Here is a 21988-nt window from a genome sequence, read left to right on the forward strand (position 1 = left end):
TTCTGTATTTTGATAGATCATAGGTTGAACTTCAGGTCCACTTTTTAAGCTGTCTCCGATCGTTTGTTATGAGAAGCTTTGTTGTACACATATCTTTGCRTTCATCATTCTAACCGCGCACCTAGAAACCGTTAAATTTAATTTCCACTATAATAAGGGGCGTTTCCAGACATTAAATTCACATCWGTAAATATTTATATATACATCTTTATAGATCATTATGTAAATACGAATTTTATGCGCCGGCTGCTTTGAAGCTGCTAACRATCTGATGTTTCCACGACTTCGTACTTTTAACAGGCGCACGCGCTAAAATATAGTCTATGTATGACCCGCAACTGACTTGCTAATTATTTCGAACACTTCAACGGGCATACGAACAATTTCTGAACATATTATTTTAATTTCTWCTGATAAGCAGAGCATCTCRTTGTCTATCATGCTCCGCGCTGAGCTACAATCATCACCTGATTCTTAGAATATTCACTCGTAGACATGCTAAATCATCCAGCTTATCGATGCCGCACACGCGACTCTCCAATGCTCAGCGTTAATATTTCGATTGATCATCGCACATTGAATTTAAATGAGCAAAGGTGTCTGAGATGGGTATACATATATTTGCATATATACGGTACATATTTAYATATTTATACTATGTATAAATTTCTGTAGACGTATATATATATGTATTTATTGAAATTATATTTAAAAGCGCGCCTATAGTTATGCTAAGTATGAGGAATATTTACTTGCAGAGTCAAAATTTAATTTTCATATTAGCAAATGTACCGTTAAATGTCAAGTTTGTTTAAGTTTTAAGCAAAAGTTCTGACATACTTACATATATGTCAGTTCAGTAACTTGGCGTTCATAGCCAAGAGATAGTCAGAAGACGCTGTTTTTGTTGTTGTAGGCAAAAAACATTYCTGAAAAAATTTCGAGGAATGGTACCAATTCCTTGGCTGACCAAAAAAATCMGTTCCGGTCTCATCTTGGGAACGGTTCTTCGCAGATGAAAGATTATTAAGTTTACTAAAAAGGTATGGTCCTTGGTAGGGTATTATTTSGAATCCGCTCCGATTACACCCGACTGTCGTGGTATTTCTCCATTTTGCTTTCCAGAAACTTCTGTTACATGATAAATTTATGGATACAGTGATTGCAGTGGAAGAGGAYTGCGAAGGTGGAGAAGATTATAGTTGAAGAACTATTCTAAGTCCAAAAAAATATATTGTGCTTTAAGATAACATGGACTTTATATATTCCTCAAAGAAGATTTAACAAGGTTGTGCAGACTAATCTCGATTTTTTATACCCTGAATAAGGCATTATTAGTTTGCCACGATTTTTTTGAGCGTTGATTTAGTAAGCGATCTCCACTTTACTTCATTGATATTTTAAAATTCTCTCGTAAAAGCATTGACTGTAAGTTTGATAACAGYCTCTGCTATGTTACTGTTAACAGTCAACAAAAATCTGTGTGCCATCTTCAAGTCTTTCATCTTTCCTCACAAAATTTTTTATATAAATTCTATTCACTTTCTCATTTATGTATATAAAAAAATCAAAAAAAAAAAAAAACAAAAAAAAATTGTACAATAAAGCTTATAAAATAATACTAATAATAATTACTGTTTTGATATTATTAAGTGTACTTTTAAATAACAATTATATTAACAAAAAATACTTCCTCATGGCAATAAACATTTAAATTGATTATTATATTTTTATATAACTTTTATAATATTCCAAGCTGCAAAATATTTCACGCTAAATTATAACAAAAAACAATTTTGGATTCAAAGTTTATAAATAAACTATTGCGAACGCTTTTCGGCGAAAAGCTGATCTTAATTACTTTGGCACATGTGTGTATGAAAAATCCCAAGGCTGCTAACCAATACATTAAAAATCAGCCTTATCAATTTTTTACTTAATTTTATTAAATTATGCCCGCCCAAAACGCATAAATGCTTACAATATAATAAATGTGATTTTAGGCGTATAGCAACCAATACGTAAACTAAAGCTAAAATTAAATATACTATAAGATGTATTGGTATAAATTAGAGTCCRAGTTGATTAAAACCCCGCTTAACCGAGAAAAATTAAAAAATGTTTGTCGTTTCACTGAAGGCATTGACTGGCTTGAAACATCACGTGGTCACTAACAACTAATGTTCAGCAGCTTTGAGAAACTCTTTGTATTGTTCCTCACTCATCAACTTCTCAATTTCTGCAGGATTTGTCACAGTCAGCTTGAAGAGCCAGCCTAGAAGAAAAGTATTTATTTACTTTCATATAAACAAATTATTATAATTATATTTACCTTTGTCGTAGCAACTGCTGTTAATTAAACCGGGTGTCTCCTCAACTTCGTCGTTCTTTTCAGTTACTTTGCCACTCAACGGTGAGTACACCTCACTGGCTGCTTTCACACTCTCCAAAGCACCACATTCATCGCTCTGCTGCAGAGCTGTGCCGGGKTCTGGCAATTGTGCAAAGACTACATCGCCAAGTGCGTCTTGTGCGTACTCAGAAATGCCCACAGTGGCTGTTGTGCCCTCCACAGAAATCCATTCGTGTTTTTCCGTGTAGCGACGTTCTGACGATTTGAATTTATAAATATTTTAGTAAAACGATTTGAAATTTGTAGTGGCAACACCACAACCATATCGTATCTACACAAGAGCAGTTTGCATTGCACTGTAATAACAGCTGTTTGCTCTATTATCATATTGATACTGGCAAATTGGTTGCATAAATTGCTTCTATAAAACAAATTTTATTACTTCTTACCTGCCAACAACAAACTGCTTACGTTAAAAGCACGCCAATGCTGGCATTGTGGGCTGGGCACCACACGCAATGTCTTTGCAGCCACACTTGTGAATTGTAATCCGAAACGTGCGAATCTTGTAATCGAARCCATTCTAGCTGTAATGGATGCTTGTTCACCAAGTTGAATAGCCGGTATTACCGTTCTTGTGCGTCCGGTACGCTTCACGTCCACTATTAAAATGGTCGATTTTTGCCGATGACAATTGGGGTTATCACCAAATTATTGAATCAAATATTTTGCGRCAACCTCGTGGACGTCTCGCCGATGGCAAAGGTTATCAGTGTAGCTCTCAATATTACGATTATTGCCGCTACAAACAAAATAAAATAGCTAGAACAATACCACTTGTACCACCAGTGAAGTTATTAGGTAAAGCCTACAATCAAATGAGAAATGTCAGAAATCTTAAATACGCAAAGAGTTGCCAGTGTGTTTATATTTAAAAAATACTTTTTTTTTTAATTCCAAAATTGTTTTGAAATTTTAAGATCATTATTGTAGAGTACCGATTTAATATAAGACAATATAAAATATTATTAAGGGAAGCATTACAAGTAATTTATTTATGATTAATACTGATAATTACTTACCTTAACCGACWTCCGATATTTTGAAAAAATAATATCTTACTTTCTTCAGTAGAAGTATTTTKTATCTTTGTCCTAAGTTAATATTATTTTGTATATTTTTAAAAAAGGTCTCTAATTAATATATGTATGTATGTACATTATAAAGACTTTCGTTTACTATCGTTCATATTTCAATGCCCAAACACTGTATATTTATAGCMAAATATGCATTTATATAACTTTGATTTATTTACATTAGCATTTATAAACTAACTAACCTCTATGAGAATTTTTGCTAAATGTGAGCATCAGTACAGATACTGATAATGTGTGTCAGCTCAGCAGGGGGCCCAGCCTCAGTAACCATGTCCATCTTATCAGTTCGACTATTTATAATTTACTATGAAATAAAGTCAGCAACAGTGGAAATTTATAATAGCACTTGTTTACTTAGAAATAATACATACATACCCAATTAACATGCAGATGCCTTGAATTATAATATTGGTAATCCAAAATAACACTAAATTTCTTTAATTCTGGACCATTTTTTCACACTTTGCAAATTAATCTTGGTTCGTTATGTTCACCGCTGTAATGTCTTGATTATGCTGCACTTTTCGACTGAATTTAGCTTAGCCTTACATAGTTGAATTATTTTCGAATGATAGTTTGAAGTTTCCAACCAGTTTTCGGATAATAACAAACCTGTTCATAAATGACACATACTTTCCGCTATATACCATCATCAAAAAATATTCTGCATTGAACCAACTATTTTTATTTGTCCCATAACCACCGAGTTTCAATGCAGTTCAGTAAGGGTAACTTATATTGAACTAACATAATGTAAGATAAAACCGCTCAATCCAAATCTTCTGTAGGAATGGTCAACCGGCATACTGCCGGGATGTATCTACCAACTCCAGTTTCAGTCTACCAGACCATTGTAGAGGTTTCCAAGTGGAAAAAAGGTTGCAGTAAATCTACTTCATGATAAAACTGGTTTTGATGCGTCGCCACAGTGGAATTTAAGGAAATTGCAAGGTTAATGTTCATGCTAGGACAGATATTTAAGTCTCACCATCAATAAAATGGGACCGCGTAAGAGTTCCGCTGGCTTCTCGTGGTTCACTACTGGATAGTCAGGCTAGCTCGGCAAACGCTAATCAGCCACCAACAACTTTGCAGTCACAACAACCTTCAGGGCCAAAGTAAATCGTAAGAGGAGTTCTAACTGGACGTGGTCCGATCGGTAATCATGCGGTACGATTGAAAATGAGATTGAAGATGGAATAGATTTGCCAGTTCAAGGCTAAATTAGTCGACGTATTTCTTATACTGTTAGATATTCAGCTGAAATGTCAGAAAGGGAAATTGTCACAAAATTCTATCTTGAGAAGTATGGTGAAGACGGAGATATCATCGGCATAAACATTCAAGGGATTAGTTCGATTTACTCAAAATCGCAAAGATAATTTTCTTAAACTTACCTACGTCACAACTCCCTTTTCTCGATCTGAGCTTCAAAGACCTATAAAAATTTGTTTGGCTCCGTAATATAATATAATTTATCGTCTAGTATTAATTTGAACCGAGTAGACAATTTAGAAGTTTAGCCTAACAAAAAGGATATATGAGTATTCATCTCTTAATGTTTTCGAGTTTCAAGGTGTAGAAGAGAAATACCAGTGGAGTTCTATGTTGAAGAGAAATTTACTATATACTTGAAGTCACCTCTTCCCCTAGATTAGGTTAGTTTAGGTAAATCTGGTAGGCCAATAATCCACGCATAGTCCTTTACGATACCAGATGGCGTTCAGTTGCTAGGTCCATGAGTAGTAGTCATCCTCTAGGATGACTGCGCTTGACGCGAATTTTAAGAAACRCTGCGGCCTCATTATCATTACCACTCCAGAGACTTACAGCGTAGCCTTGCCAATTCGGGACAAGTGCACAAGAGTTGMTCCATTGTCCCATTCTGCGGGCGTGTGTCGCGACCAGACAGTGATGACTTAGTATTCCGATCGTGTTCCTACAGTCTCTTCTATAGAGTGGTAACACGGAATTTTGTGTACTTCCGTTTCATCGGGTTTTGATTTTCTTTACCATACTACAGTCCAGATCGTCGTATACAGCATTCTAGGCAATCTAGGCATTGCCCGTGATATCGACCGGCCTGACACCCAGTAGAATTGATGTTGTTGACAACACTTTYCCCTGCTTCTGGCCGATATGYGATACGCAGTTAATGCCTTGATTGCTGGTACTCCMTTGTTGAAATAATTTTCGGTTTATAAAGTATTTACAATAGCGTATATTTATTATTTACAATTGCATAAATAAAAGTATACAATTAAATACATTCTAAAAATAGGTTCATTGCTGCGTTTGTATGTATGTATGMATCTACATATGTATATATGCTGAGGAAAACAAGTGAATTTAAAAGGGAAGTGTTGCCGAATTGATGATATATAGTTAAAAGCGGAGGCAGATTTAGAGAGCGAGATGCAATGGCGGCGTTCTACTATAATCGAACGCTGAGCAGCACTCACACTGCCCAAAAAATATACATGTAGTTAAGGTAAATTATTATAACGGAATGAAACTAATGGATGGCACTTAATTTAAGCTAATTTAATTGACGCAATGAAGTGATATGCAGTGTTTCTTCGAGCGAACTTCATTCGCACGCACTCATTCATTGGTAGCGTTGACTGTGTATTCCACCGTTAGCTGCGCGCGACATTGGTGGCGTATAATCCGGTACCGGATAGGGTGATATCACATCCGGTGAACTTGCTGTTCCTATGACAGTAACGTTGTCATTTATTGACGCTTGTTTGACGAAGTGATTGTTGTTATTGGCAGCAATATTATTGTTGTTGTTTAACCGTAGTGGCGGATACTGTTGATAAGAGTCCACATTACGGAAGCGTGCTCCTTGCGCTAAGATATCGGACGACATGCGTGCAGCTCGCGCCAAAGCATCTTGATTTAATTCGACGGTGACCACTGAACGATTGTCCGGCACAAAGGCGTCATTAGTGTAGACTTTGGTTGTGCTGTTTACAAAATGAAACAATAGAAGAAATTAGAGGATTATTAAGAAAAATATCAGATATTATTAAGCGTTTGAGATTCTTATGATAATATAGTTGATTGCATATTCTACTACCGAGAGATAAATAACGAATATTAAGCAGATTACTTAAGAGAAATTATAGGGTGCTATAGGTTGCCTTCGAAGTCTATCAAATCATCCAGATCCAATCAGGAAATAATCAAATTTGTGGATTTTTGCCATCACTTCACTGACTTGTGACACGGTGCATTGTGTTTTATGGCGATTTCGCCGACGGAMACGATATTGTTGTCATATATCGATRCAAAAACTCAGAGTTATTACACTTGAACATCTCTAAACACTACTCGGAATCATCAACTCATCGTCGATTTAGTCAAAAGTTGGCTCGTGAGGTACGCATTTTGCTCAGAGTTTTCACTAAAATATATATATTTGTGAATGATGTGATGATATCTTTAGAGTACCTGCTATCTCGAACAACTTCACTCTACGGTTATCCAAACTTTTTTTGTGGACTTGTTTGATGTTTTCGTCGGTAAAAGCCTCTTTAGGGCGTCCACTGCGTTCATCGTCTTCGGTACTAATTTTACCAYGTCCAAACCCAAAGCGATAAGGATCTCGCAGTAACATATGAACTTGATCGACCGGATGGAATGCTCAACTCCTTGAAAGAGCTGCTTGTAGGAGCAATACGTCTACAGTTACCTTAATGACAGACATTGCTGTCTGAAAAACACTACAGTGATACAGCAGCCTAAAGCAAAGCTTAACGGAGAGCTCTGTATGGGAAACATTCGCCATTCAACCTTGCTTGGGAACAAAATGAAAACTAAAGAATTGTTTCATGTTTTTACATTATTCTTCCCGTTTCCAGTCGCCCGCTACCTTAAACTAGAGTTGTAGAGACCTGAGCTGATCTTACTTCTTCTCAAGCTTGATTAAATACTCGTAATATGTATTTTTTGCGAGGCATTCGCTAATAAATGCCAATTCAGTTGTATAATTTTGTTCACTCAAAAAACTTGGGAATGAAGTAGAGAATTTCAATTACTTGTCAAAACTMTATAGCAAAGGCAGATATCGGTAAAAGTAATCGACTAATACTGCCATTTTTTATTAAGTTAGAAACATAGTAATTACTTCGGGTTGTCTTGGAGAGAGCTTTGAGAGGATTTCAGTAAAAAAAATGTATTCCTTTACTCTTCGACTATGGCATGTTGTGCCTAGATAAAACTGGTATCTGAACTTTTATTTGGCTTGCTCTTATGAATTACTCTAAATTACTTAAACATAAATWAATTAACTATTTTACAATATAATGAAATAAACTATACTTACATGTCTTCCTCATAAGCTTTAATCGGCGGACGGTTTGATATGATATCATCGGAGTCCYTCTCAGTCATGGGGGGCATGAATAAGGTATCCTGTGTATGTAAAGATAGAGAAAAATAAAATGTAATTTTATTTCAAAAATATACTTATGCTTTTATTAGGGTAAGCCAAAAACTTAACCATCGAATTCATGGATTAAAAAGTACTTATATTCATTGTGACAAAAAAAAAAAAAAAACCGGAAAATGGACTTAAATACCCCTAGGAAGTAATATTATAAAAAAAAAAAAAGAATTTCTAAGTTGATTAGACTGTCGTTAATTACTGTGCCAAATATGAGCGTGATCTGTTAACCAGTTTACTTACAGCAGCTGCTTATGTCCGTACACCTCAGTAGCACCTTGCGATTTTTGCAATGGATGAAAATATCGAACAAAGAATTTGCCTGAAATTTTGTATTTCTAGCCAAGTTTCGCAAGCGGAATCATTGCGAATGTTGAAAAAGGCTTACAGTGACGGTTGTTTGTTGAAGACATGCCTCGTTTTGGACCACCTTCGACATCTTCAACTGAGGAAAATATTTAAAAAAGTGAAGGATATGGCACTTGAAAGTCGCTAGGATAGTATTAGAGAGATGGCAAGAGAGCTTGGTATGTCTCGCAAGTACGTTCGATTGATTTTGGTGGATATTTTCGGTGTGAAACGCGTTCTCGCTCAACTCAACACAATAAAGCTATAATTTTCTTTAAAATGAGTACCGAAAACAGGTCCGTCCCGTTGGACATGCTTGATCATGGGAATTCCGGTCCCACATTCATGGAGAGCATTATAACTATCGTTGAGACATGGGTTTTTGAGTTTGGCATGCAAACAAGTCAACATTCATTGGAATGCCGAAAACAAAATAAACAACCCCGCTCAAATATCAAAGTGATACTCRTTGACTTTTTCGATTTCGTGGTTTGGTGCATCATGAATCTGTTCCTGAGGGACATACGGTCAATAAGGAGTTATATTTGGCCGCTTTGGCGCGTTTGCGTGAGAACATCCGTCAAAAACGGCTGAAGAACGTGGCGTGGAAGAACAATTCAAGGATTTTACACGACGATAATGCACCATCGTATCGAGCCACGATTGTAACCAAGAACACAATGAATACCATCGATTAATGATTGTATTTACCAGATTTGACTCCATGTGATTTATTCTTGTTCTCCAAACTGAAATTGACGCGAAAAAGCGAAATTCACCGAAGGAGCTGAAGGCTTTGAAGTGCTTATGAAAAGTGTTGTGTTTCGAGGAGAGGAAAAATCGTTGGCATAAGTGTAATAAATATTGATSAATAATTAAATATTTTTAGTTTTATCTACAATTTCCGGATACTTCTTTGTTACAATGTATATAGGAAAACCTTCTCTAATATTTATTTGTATTTGTTCAACTATTTCATTACTTTTATATAAGGGTTCATATAAAATCTCATAGAAAATATGTATGTATATGCATATAGACTGATTAAAATATCGACATATCGTAAAATTTGAAAATTAATTGGAAAAATATTGAACATTGGTAAAAATAAATAAAGCCGAACCTAGGATTTATCACTAATTAATTTTGATAAATCAGCTTTCAAAAAAGATCGCAATAACATGATACATTTTGGGCGGATATTGAACTCCTTCATGTATGTATATAATTAATGTGTGAATGTATGCATATATGTAGATATTTATACCCTGAACAGTGTATATTAAGTTTGTCAGMGAAATTTGTAACACCCAGAAKGAAGCTTCGGGGAYCCTATAAAGTCTATATATAAATGGTCAGTATGTTGAGCTGASTCGATTTAGTCATGTCCGTCTGTCTGTATATATATGAACTAGTCCCTCAGTTTTTAAGATATCATTTTGAAATTTTGCCAACGTCAGTTGTTCTTCAAGAAGCTGCTCATTTGTCGGAACGGCCGATATCGGTTAACTATAGCATATAGCTGCCATACAAACTGAATGATCGGAATCAAGTTCTTGTATGGACAACTTTTGTATTTGACGTGGTATCTTCACAAAAGTTGGCACAGGTTTTTTTTAAAGATAATAATGTAATCTCCGAAAAAATTGTTGAGATCGGGTAACTATAGCATATAGCTACCCTACAAACCGAACGATCGGAATCAAGAGTTTGTATGGAAAATTTTCGCATTTGAGGTGGCATCTTCACGAAATTTGATATGGATTACTGCTTATGGTAATAATATAATCTCCGAAAAAATTATTCAGATCGGATTACTATAGCATGTATATAGCTTTCAAATAAACTGAACACATAGTTACTAAAAGAAATGCACCTGTGAAGGGTATATTAGCTTCGCTGCCTTTGAAGTTAACATTTTTTCTTGTTTTAAATGTACAATAATACAATATATCATACATATACATGTTCATATATATATACATATGTATATCTATGAATATGTGATCATGTTTCTATGAATAATGCAAATATTTATTGTCGAGCAATTTTTGTTATCGGACTATTGCTGTATTATTCTCTTATAAGAACCATAGCTTTTTATTATTAATTACCAAAACACATATTTACTTTTCTTTTTTAAATACCATATATGCATGCATGAATATAATTTTTACCATACAGGTCTTAAAGCAAGCGTAATTTCCTTACAAAATAAACTTTTGATGCGCAATATGATAATATTGGGGTTTTTGGTACTTAATGTATGTAAAACATACTACGTATGTATGTACATACTTATGAACGTGGATGTTGTAGTAGATGTTGGTAATAAATAAAAGTTTAACTTGAATTTATTTTTCTATAAGTAATACCAATGGATCAGCACTATTCGCCAACTAATCACACATTTATTTCGTTATTTMAATTAATAACTTAAGAATAGCTCAGAGGCTCTGTTTATCGCCGAACATTTTTGTAACCTTGGCGTATAAATCATATTAGTCTCTTTGCAGTTTTCTGGATTTAGAGTGAAGTGTGTCATATCTTCATATTACAGGTAGATTACCGTAATTAACTATAATATCCTATAATRAAATTGAATATGCAAGAATCGGCAAATATTTGTCTCCCTGTGAAACTTTATTCCAAAAAAAAAAAAACGAGAAAGCAAAAGTGAGTAGCAAATTTACTTTAATTTCTGTCTATTTTGTTCAAACACTTCTGGATAAAAAATTAACTGTATCAGTGGATAAAGATCGACAGAATTTGCGGCACAGAATTCTATTAAGTACTTTTGAAGTATCGAAAAAAAGTTATGTTAAAAATCAATTCATGGATATTATTCCAAATTTGCAAAGCTGTGACTTTATGACAACCTTAGAGAGTGGTGAAACGAACAAGTAACTGCAATAAATAAAAATAAAAATAATAATAATAAATAGTTATATCAATTTAATGAAGTATTCGCAAAATTTTCTGTGTTGAATTCAACTATGAAGCTTTGAAAGCTCCACCTTACATGTAAACTTTTGATAAAATAGTAGAGCTCAAATAGCGGATTGAGAAGTGCCAAACCAAAGACCAGTACTGACAGGAAAAAACACATAAACAAACTCTAATAAAATACTTATTACTGTGAGCAAAAAATAGTAAGACTTTTTACTTCAAATTTCGCGCGAAAACTCATTCGTCGAAATATTTTTTTCTAGGTTGGTATGAYTGTCAGTGACATCTGTGCCAAATGCCACATTCAAATAATCAATAGTGTCTAGTATACACTTGTCTTTCTGAAATACTTAAGGGCATTCGACGATTTGTACGTTGWATGAAATTATTCAACAAAGAGATTCCATTAAAAATTGCCTGCGAAATAAAATTTCTGTTGCCAAAACGTTCAAAATGTTGTAAAAGGATTTCCGTGATAATTCTTTGTCCCGAGCAAGAGTTTTTGATTAGTACAAGTTATTCAAGGAGAGTCGAGAACGCGTTGACAAAGAAATACGTTCAGAACGGCCATCAACATCAACTGGAGATCAACACGTCAATAAAATAAAGGAATTGGTTCTTGAGAAGCGATGACTAATAGTCAGAGATCTTACTAGCATCCTTGGAATATCGGAAGGATCGGTGAAAACAATTTGGAAAGATCATTTGGGCCTAAGAAAAGTGAAACCATGATTGGTTCCAAAAGAATTCAATTTTTCGAAACAGTGTTGCATTAACATCTGTAAAACAATGCTTTCCGACTACCAGGATGCCATAAAAGGTATTATTAATCGCGATGAGTCTTGGATCTATGCTTACGACCCGAAAACTGGCGCGCGAAACTACTCATATATAGTGGCCGAAATTATGAGCCGACAACTCTGAAGTTTTGCACCATGATGATTCATCGTCGCATACTGCTTGATTCTTCGCGAGTTTATCGCCAAATTTTTAACCAACATCGTGCCGCAACTACCGTATTCGCCTGATTTAGCACCGTGTGACTGCTGGCTATTCCGTAAACTCAAACGGAAACTGGAGTCAATTAAAGACATTAAACGTAAATCGTTACGCGCATTGAGGGCTATTSCGGACATTGGTTTAAATAACTGTTTCGAGGATTAGAAAAAACGTTGCCACAAGTGAGGGGGTCGACAAAGATTTTGATAATAAATTAAGAATTATAAAATTTTTATGAACAAAGTCTTATTATTTTTTGCTCATAGAATCGAAAGTTTTTGGTGACCATTCAAAACAAGACATGTGTTCCGTTCAAATGTAACGAATATACACCATAGTAAAATAATTAACTTATCACGGTTTCATACTCACATTGTGGTCCTTATCCTTGGAAATTCTGACAACAAGCTTTAGCAGATAACACATTAAACCGACATTGATTAGCCACAAAATGAAGCCTTTGAATGAGATGAGCATCAAGGATATAGCCGCTACGCCTCCAGCCACCAATTGTGCTGCTTGTGGATCGATCGCGCCCGCATTTATGGTGGACAAATTATAATTGTAAGCGGCCGTATTGAATTTACCATAATCAATGCCGAAGATAATGCCCAACGCTAAGTCCATCAAACTTATGCAGGCTATCGCCACGATCCAACTATAAATGGCGATGATCGTGTGCGTGATGTTGTCCTTTCTCACCACTAAATGCAAAATACTTTATTATTATCAAAACGCTGCTAAAAGTTGTGCAACTCACTTGTCAACAACAACAACACGGAGGTAATACACCAGCATAACGCCACCGCCAGGTACACGCAATTCCAAATCAGGATGTCCTTTGGTGAGAGCACTGTTGACACCGAATCCAACATTGTGCGATCGAACTGCTGATAGTCGGAGGGTATGCAGTTGCCTTTAAAGTAAAGTGTGTAGAAGACATATGCCATCAGTGAACCATAAGTAAATAAGTTATTAATGGGCATATTGCAGGTGTACGCGATTATTCCAACTATGTTGAGACYCATCCATATCAGGGACTGAATCTGTTCGAAAATCAAGGATAAGGAAAAAAACGTTGAGTTTTATTATTTTTATTCTAATTAATTGCAGACAAATTAAGAGAACATGTTTTTTTAATAATCATGCATCTGTCTGTCTAAAATCAGGTGAAAACTTGGCCTAACACATATAAAACTAATATTCATGATTTTGAGACATCGGTTGTTCGGTTTAAGGTTTTGCTGAAGTCTAATTGCAGCATCTGTTCACCAGAGGTGCGGAATGTGTAGAAAACTTATACTATTCGCCTAGCGAGGTTGTGCTCTGAGTTTGGAAGCCTCAACGTAGAAACTATCTACTAGCTTTAGACCTGGAAAATCTACTATTGACCAAAGGAAAATCTACACTCTCCACCTCTTCATCTACTTAAAGTCACTTTCTATAGCACAAAAATCAACTACCTCTATCCCCGCAAAGCTAATACTGTGTAAGCTGAGGTTTAGCAACACCAAAAGTTCTGTTAGGATCGGAATAGGGCCTCTCCGAACATTTCGACACCAAGTCAGGCTTTAGACAGAAGGTACAATACTCCACAAAAGGGTACCACTGCTAGCATCCGCCTATGGCATCGATATCATTGGCCATAACAATCGCGTCGTTAGTTCTGCTTATCCAGGTTGGAYAAGGAAGCGAAGCAAATGGATCTACTTGTGAACAAGGACAAGACGAAATATCTCCTTTCATCATTCATTTATTGCGACTTACTTCACACGTCAYTGTTGACAATCATAACTTTGAAGTCGTAGCAGATTTCGTTTATCTCGGAACCAGCACCAACACCAGCAAAATATCAGCCTTGAAATCCAATGCCAATCACTCTTGCCAATAGGCGCTACTTTGAAATGAATAGGCAATTGAAAAGTAAAGCCCTCTCTCTCGATGAACAAACACCAAATCCTATAAATACCTCAGTATTCCCGTCCTGCTACATGGTGCGGTGGCATGGACATTGWCATTGATATAGGAGTGTTCTAGAGAAAGGTTTTGCGGAAGATTTATTGTCCATCGCGCATTTTCAACAGCTTATACCGCAGTCGATGGAACGATGAGCTGTACGAAATATATGACGATATTGTTCAGCGAATTATGAGACATCGGCTACGCTGGCTAAGTCATGTTGTTCAAATGGAAAAAAACACTTCAGCTTTTAATGTTTTCGATTCAGTACTTGCCACACTGGAAACAAAGGAAAGAAAGACCTCCACTCTATTGGAGAGATCATGTGGAAAACGCTGCATTGGCTGCACTTAATAACTCGAATTGACGCCAAATAGCGAAAAGAAGAAACGACTGGTATGCTGGTTTTAAGTCGGCTATTACCGCGGAAGAGTTGTCTACGCCAGTATAGAAAAAGAGGCTGACTCTTGCATCAGTAACGATCCACGAAACATCGAGATGTAGTAGGCAGTCAATATTTTCTGTCACAACTGATTTCGAAAATTTGGGTTTCCAGGTTTTATTGCGAATTTAAAGCACTATCTTCGAAAAATTAATCGGTAATAAGTATTACAAATTATTTTTTTAGTTGAAAACATCTCATTACATAAAAATTTTCTATAATACACATTTAAAAATTTATTTTTTAAAAGTCTGAAAATTYCTTATTTAATTTAAAATCTTCAAGATTACAAAGGTGGGACTTTGAACACTCGGCTTTATTGTACTCTTTTAAGCATGGGAGGTACAGAGTTTGGAAGAGCAGTGAAGTCAAAAGTTTAGTTTTTTTTTTTAGGAAAATTCCTAAGGGGACCTTACCAACTGTACTTTGACTTAACTATTAGGTGTTTAGGTCTACCTAATACTCAAAAGTTCGTTGACTCTGATAACACATGCTTATTTGAAATCATTTAACTCTTAAAACTCTGATTATCATCCCTAGATCAGCTGAAGTATCCAGATTATGCGATAAAGTATTTCAACAGTTTGGTGCTAGAACAAAACATCAATTTTAATCGTGAGCCAGTACGATGACCAGAATKTTTTTTATTTTAGCGCACTCATTGCTCGACAATCACACTACAGATTTTAGTCGACAGATCAGATTACGTCAAATTCGACAGGTGTATAGTTGTTAAAGATTTAAGCGCCAGTTAATTTTTTTAGTAGACAATAGATACTCGTATGTTCCAACAATTATTTATTTATTTCGGCAAGTGCCTTCTCGTAGTTAGCCAAAAATATTGGCRCGGCCACAAGCTAAAACGAAAGGGTGGTAGCCCTACAATAGGCACATAAGCATACGAATCATTCGAGGTGTCGCTGCCCGAGGCACTGCATTGATCTAAGATTAAGGAATCTCTAATTTATATATTATCGAAACGCTTTGCTTGAAGCTTAAATAAGCCAGTTCTGGCCAAATTTTGAAAAATTTATATCTCGCTTCCAACTACATGAAAAAATATCTTGTTCCTTAGATTGAATGCTCTACGATTTTTTCGTAAACCCTACCGTTTAAAACATATTAACGGTTGAAGTTTGATTATTTTTGGGAGAATTTTTTATTTCTTATGAATTTTATAACTCAATGAAAAAAATCATTAYAAATTATATTCGCCTATTTATAAAAATGTRCCTACGTTAAGCAAACGCATGTCATCTACGCCTATTAATTTACTATGAATCATCTGTTCTTTGCCATTTTGGGCTTATAATTTGTTTATCTTGACTAATACCTTGTCACTTTTATAGAAATCATCGTAAAATAGGGTACACAAGTGTAGTAACATTTTATTTACAAATTTAATGTTTACCTTAGCAAATGACAAATAACTAGAGACTTAATTCTCTTAATCCCCATATACCTACGAGAAAGGTTTTCAAACTTCTGGCCGACTTTATGCCGCAAATATCTTAATGAAATGAGAAATCGTGCCCTAGCCGCCATATACATAACAATTGTCATGACTTTAAAACAACCGGTTGCCTTTATGCCGCACATATTGATAGTACGTGAGATACYTTAAGAGGTTACATGGGTTTCCGGGTTCAAAAAAATCGAATTTTCTATTGTCTTATTAAATTCTACAACACCTTTAGAATATTGGCCTAAATTTTCAAGTTGATCCGAGTAATAGTTTCGGAGATATAGCCTTCTGGACTTGTGCGCTGGATTCTAGCTAGACTAAGTGCGCCATCTTTAAACGCGTTTTTCTCGAAACTGTGTTTTCGACTACTCACTTTAAGTGATCCTGTAAGTTATCCTGCCAACGGGGCCCATTTTTTTCGAGAGATCTGCGGAAATGTCGCAATGGCCGAGTTTAAAATATTTTTTTCCAAAAATTTCAGCATTTCTTTGTTAATAGTRTATGTATGTTTGTAACAGTAAAAAATTCTAATAAAATATTTCATATTTATATGAAAAAAAAAATGTTGAAAAGAGGCTGTTCTTTTACACGTGAAAACCCATATAACTCCTTAATAAAACTCATATTTCTGTTAGTGATATGTGAAGTTGCCAAAAAATCAAATCAGGTCAATACTAACCCTATCTCCCATATACGTATGTATATATGTATGTGCCTAATATAGGAATTTCCAGAATGGATGCTGAATTCTTTCGTAACATTATTAAAATAAAGTTTTGCTCCTGGTAAGAGTATTAAATATTCGGTTACATCGGAAATTCGTTCTTCTCTAATTGTTTGCACCATCATTGAAAGTTTCCACATAGCCATTATATGCCTAAAAAACTTAAGATAATGTCACAAAAATGGAATTCCACATTTAAGACTCATTCTCATTTGTATTGAGTAATTGAATTCACATGCTCGTTCATTGGATTTACTGGCAATAAAAGTACTATGAAAATTTGTTTATTTAGTCGATAAATTTTCTTTTATTGTCCGTTGCAGCACTTGAAAGTTATCTACTACATTAACAAATGCATACCTTCCTTTTGTTCATGAGTAAACGCTGGTGAAGTGTCATTAATAACGCGAGTATTTTTATTAGCCAGCAAATTTATTTATATGATTCATTATATACTATTTATGCAATTTCATTCGGGTGACAAGTTTTGGGCAAAATTAACAATAGTATGTATGGACGTATGTACAGTGTATGTTAGTGGAATTAATTGTATTTGTAGGATTGTCAGAGTACATTTTCAAGCGCTTCGGTCATTTTCTTGATAAGTGGCAGGCTCTTCAGAGTTGTTAGGCACTAGTTCTTAGTCACATTTCTGGATATGGATATATTTTTGCAATTGCACGCCGTGTCAAGGTGATCCAAGTAGAGGTACTTTTTTAGATATAYTTTTTTCGRCAGATCACGCGTCAGTCGTGTCACGCTGTCATTTTATTTTTGCTCAGTATTGTTTGKCATTTCATCATAATAAGACTTACGCCTGAACAACATTTACAAATCGCTCAAMTTATGATCAACATAMTCGGCCTTCTGAGCGTACTATTCGCAACACCATCACCCACCTTGAAATCCAGCACTTATTATTGGGTAACATTCGACCAAATATACCACGTATAGCACGCAGTGAAGAAAATATAGCAACTTTAGCTGGGAGTATACAAGAAGACCGTGGAGATTCAATTAGGTGCCGTTAGCARCAACTCAAAGTGACGTATGATACGACTTGGCGCATTTTACGTCGAGATCTTAAATTGAAAATGTGCAAAAGAMAGCTTGAGCCAGAACTGAAACCACTCAATCTTCCCCAGCGACATGACTTCGCTCTATGGGGTCTTGAAAAAGAAAGTTTTCGAAACAACTTTTGTTCAGCGATGAGGATGCATTTCGGAGGAAGACCTGAACAGTTTGAAAAGCTGTCATTTCATCCAACAAAAAAAAAATAAGGATTTGGTGAGGTTTGTGAGCTGGTGGAATCATCAGTCCATATYTCTTCAAAAATGATGCCGGTGAGGACGTATGCATCAATTGCAACCGTTGATTGATGCCTGAAATTGAAGCTCGTGATCTCGGCGACATTTGGCTTCAACAAGACGGCACCACTTCCCATACAATGCATCCATCAATGGATGTATCGAGAGGACACTTCGTTGAGCGGAATATTTCACGTTTTGGGCCAGTCGTTTGGGCACCAAGATCGTGTGATATCACACCATTAGATTTTTTCCTGTGGGGACATGTAAAGTATAAAGTCTACGTCGACAATCCAGCTTCGTTTCAGGCCTTGGAGCAAAACATTACGCGTGTCTTTCGCCAGTTACCAGTCGAAGCGCTATAGATGATCTTCAAAAAATAAATACCAAAGAATGTTCTTTTGAATAATAAATATTCCACATTGAATTTGAAGTTTCTTTGTTTTTTCTTTAAAAAGGTAGGAAACCTCGAAATGGATCACCCTTAAGTTCAATGTAGATTCTGGTTTTCTTAGTCACATTTTTGGCATGATAAAGTATTTGGTGATATTTTTGCAATTACATTTGTATTTGCAGTAATCACTGATTCACTGCCAGTTGTTGTCTTRAAGTCCAATTAGACCAAAAATAATATAGTAAAAAAGCAGAAGAGCAATTAATCACCAGTTCAACAAAAGTTCTCGTTCACTGATAAGTATTTCTGAAGGGAAAGTAATCAATATTTCGTCTACTTTTCATTTTGCTTTTATATAAATATTGTCTTCATTGAAGTAGCTTCATAAGTTACGAGAACAGTCAAAGAAGTCAGTGTTCTGTAAATAGAAATGTTAAATCAGCATTAGAGCATCCGAAAGCTAAAGGTATACAAGAGAGAACGGATAAGCATGACTATACAATTTGAATTTTCTTTGAGATTATCTCGCAAAATTAAATTCTGCACAAACCAGAACTTTTTGTAAACACAAAGCGCCTCTTATCTTGAAAAGTTTAGTAACGAGTGAGTAAATGAAAAATTGCTGTTTCACTAATGTCGATTATTTACGGGTATTGATATGTTGTATTCTAACTCTGATAATGCTTCAACCTTTAGAACCTAGTGTATATCAAAATATTCAAAGCCTTACCGCAAGTGGTCACACTTAAATCATCTTTAGGATCATTTTGCCAAAAATTTGACAAAATATGTAGGAACATGAGAGACTTGAAAGTTATCACGTCTCAACTACAAAAAAAGTATTATCCTGTTCATATTTCACAATTTGATCCATCGGTTTACATTCTTCTTCACTGGCGTAGAAAAACGCTTTTTTCAACTCCCCAAGGATCTTCTTTCCTCGTTCACATTGTTAATCTAACCCTAGTTCTGGCCGTCAGCGACGTGGCGCCTGACTCCAAACCCTAGAACCTTAAGCCARTTGGGCGTATCATCGCTTCATCACWTGAGTATGTATTGGCTGGATATCGAGGGTGACGAACGCATTTTAGTAGAAAATAGAAATAAGTTCTAAGTTAAGTATAGGTACAACACCGTTCCGCTTGGTTCGATTGAACTTATTGATAGCAAAGTATAAGTGATTAACTGAAATCRTGTGATTTTGCAGATTTCTAGAAAGCACTCGCAACTACTATTCGCAATAGCATCACCCATCTTGAGATTCAACATTMATTATTGGATAATATTCGGCCGAATAGACCATGTCCAGCACGCAGTAAGGAAAATATAGCAGCCCTTGGAGTAAGAGTAAGAGTATACACGAAGACCGTGAAGAGTCGATTATTCGCAGCAACTCGAAGTGACGTATTGAACGCCTTGGCGCATTTTACGTCGAGATCTTAAATTKAAAAYTTACAAAATACRGCTTGTGTAAGAACTTAAGCCACTCGACCTTCYAAGTGACATCGCTTCGCTCTATGAGCTCATGTAAAGTTCCAAGAAGATCCAACGTTTTCGAGACAAATTTTGTTCAGCGTTGAGGCCCATTTCTGGTTCAATAGGTATGTAAACAAGCAAAATTGGACGAAGAGTTAGCTGACAAAGAGCTAGCTGACAAGATTCGAGAGCTACCATTTCATTCAGAAAAAAACAATGGTTTGGTGTGGTTAATGAGCCGGTAGAATCATCAGTCYATATTTCTTCTAAATTATGTCAGTGAGAACATAACTGTCAATAGCGACCGTTATAACCGACTATTAGATGACTGAAATTGAAGCTCGTGATCTCGGTAACATTTGATTTCAGCAAGACAACGCCACTTCTAATCAATGGATTTATTGAGAGAACACTTCGGTGAGCAGTAATTTAGGGCTGGTCGATTGGCTACACCGTTAGTCTTTTTCCTGTGAGGACATGTAAAGTCTRAAGTCTATGCAGACAATACCGTTTCGATTCAGGCCTGGGGTCTTGCATATCATGCTAGTTATGTCAAAGACACCACCGCGTGTCATTCGCTAGTTACCAGTCGAAATGCTCAAGCGCCTCATTGAAATTTGGATTCAACCGATGGACCAGCCATAGCTAACATTCAAAAGAGATAATCTTCAAAAAGTAAATTCCAAAGAATGTTCTTTCGAATTGTAATAAACATTCCACATTTAAGAAGAAGTTTCTGTGTTTTTTTTTTTCTTTAAAATGATGGGGAACCTAGAAATGGATCACCGTTTAATTGAAAATCACTCTGACGTGTCTCAGAGTACCAACCCGATTTTATATTATTCATCTGATTCACTGCGATATTGCTATTTTGCACGCAATCTCTCCAACCTCCAACCTCTCCAAGATCGGGCGAACCTAACGTTTTTCTTCGCCTCCAAAAAATTTAACTGAATCCATCACCATGATCGATCCGATCTTAGCATYGGTTTGCATCCCGGTACTCACCAAACTGAGTATTCCAGCCCATAGCACAATCGTCCGCAGACAACCAAAATTTTTAATATGATTTCTCTTGCCGTAACCGCCGTAGCCACCTGCTGCCATCTTGCACTAGTTCGTTATCACGAGTTAAAATTGGTCACTATCCCGGAACGCACAGCCACAATCCTGTTTAAAGTTGTATAAATGTATATTTATATGTATGTAGTTATATTTATGGAGTTTCGAAATAACACGCGTTTGAACGTTGATGTCGGAGCATAAAATTCAAATTTTTATCGAGCTAATATTAAAATTACGACACTTCACTCTTAATTTCGTACGGAATTGCGTTCGATCACACACTCGCTACTTCTCGTTGGTGAAACAGGCCACCGACTATGCCTAAATGTGTGCACTTGAAGTGAGATAAAAAAAAATTCAAAAATTTTAATAATAGTTTCGTAATCAACAGAGTTCGATTACGCGCGAATTGTGCTACTCTTTATGGTGTATAAAAGCCGCTCGTGTGTTTCCCGATTCGACAATACTGTATTTATCATATCGCCTTTAGCACCCGCCTGCTTCCTGTATCGCACTCGTACGCCTCCAAGCAACTAAGGTCGTTGAAAAAAATACCTAAACAATAGCACAACAACAACAATGCCGAGGGATTTGTGGTAAATGGAAAAGCGCGTTTTGTTGTACTTTTTCGTTGCGCGTTCGTTTTTGGACTGTTACGTGTGCGTCGGTTTTTTACGGGCCACAGCCAGAGCTGCTACAGGTGAATTACGGTGTGTGCCAACTGGCAATGTGCCTTACAAAAAAAGCCAATAATAATAATTATCCAGAACCTAGTATACTCAGCGCCTAGAATGTGTGTGTGTGCGGCGTATGTGTTTGTGGGTGTGTGTGTAGGTGTAGCTTTATGCTTGGGAGAGGCGCTCAAAGAAAAGTAACAAATAAAATTGTATAAACTCA

At 35.9% G+C, this 21988-nt stretch overlaps 2 protein-coding genes across 2 annotated transcripts; both read right to left on the reverse strand.

Moving 5' to 3' along the window:
- Positions 1 to 1921: 1921 nt before the first annotated feature.
- LOC108968385 (glycine cleavage system H protein, mitochondrial) lies at positions 1922 to 3224 on the reverse strand. Its single transcript, XM_018932394.1, has 3 exons — positions 2803 to 3224; positions 2333 to 2608; positions 1922 to 2275 (listed from the first exon to the last, which is right to left on the reverse strand). The coding sequence occupies exons 1-3, from the start codon at positions 2933 to 2935 to the stop codon at positions 2178 to 2180; spliced, it is 507 nt and encodes a 168-aa protein (XP_018787939.1). The 5' UTR covers positions 2936 to 3224; the 3' UTR covers positions 1922 to 2177.
- A 2494-nt stretch (positions 3225 to 5718) lies between these two features.
- On the reverse strand, positions 5719 to 21133 carry LOC108968383. The gene is made up of 5 exons (XM_018932392.1): positions 21035 to 21133; positions 13020 to 13305; positions 12632 to 12963; positions 7844 to 7932; positions 5719 to 6482 (listed from the first exon to the last, which is right to left on the reverse strand). Exons 1-5 carry the CDS (start codon positions 21131 to 21133, stop codon positions 6119 to 6121), a joined length of 1170 nt encoding a protein of 389 aa, XP_018787937.1. The 3' UTR covers positions 5719 to 6118.
- Positions 21134 to 21988: the final 855 nt, after the last annotated feature.

Source organism: Bactrocera latifrons, unplaced genomic scaffold (genome assembly GCF_001853355.1).
Source record: "Bactrocera latifrons isolate USDA-ARS-PBARC rearing strain unplaced genomic scaffold, ASM185335v1 scaffold_213, whole genome shotgun sequence".
NCBI lineage: Eukaryota > Metazoa > Arthropoda > Insecta > Diptera > Tephritidae > Bactrocera > Bactrocera latifrons.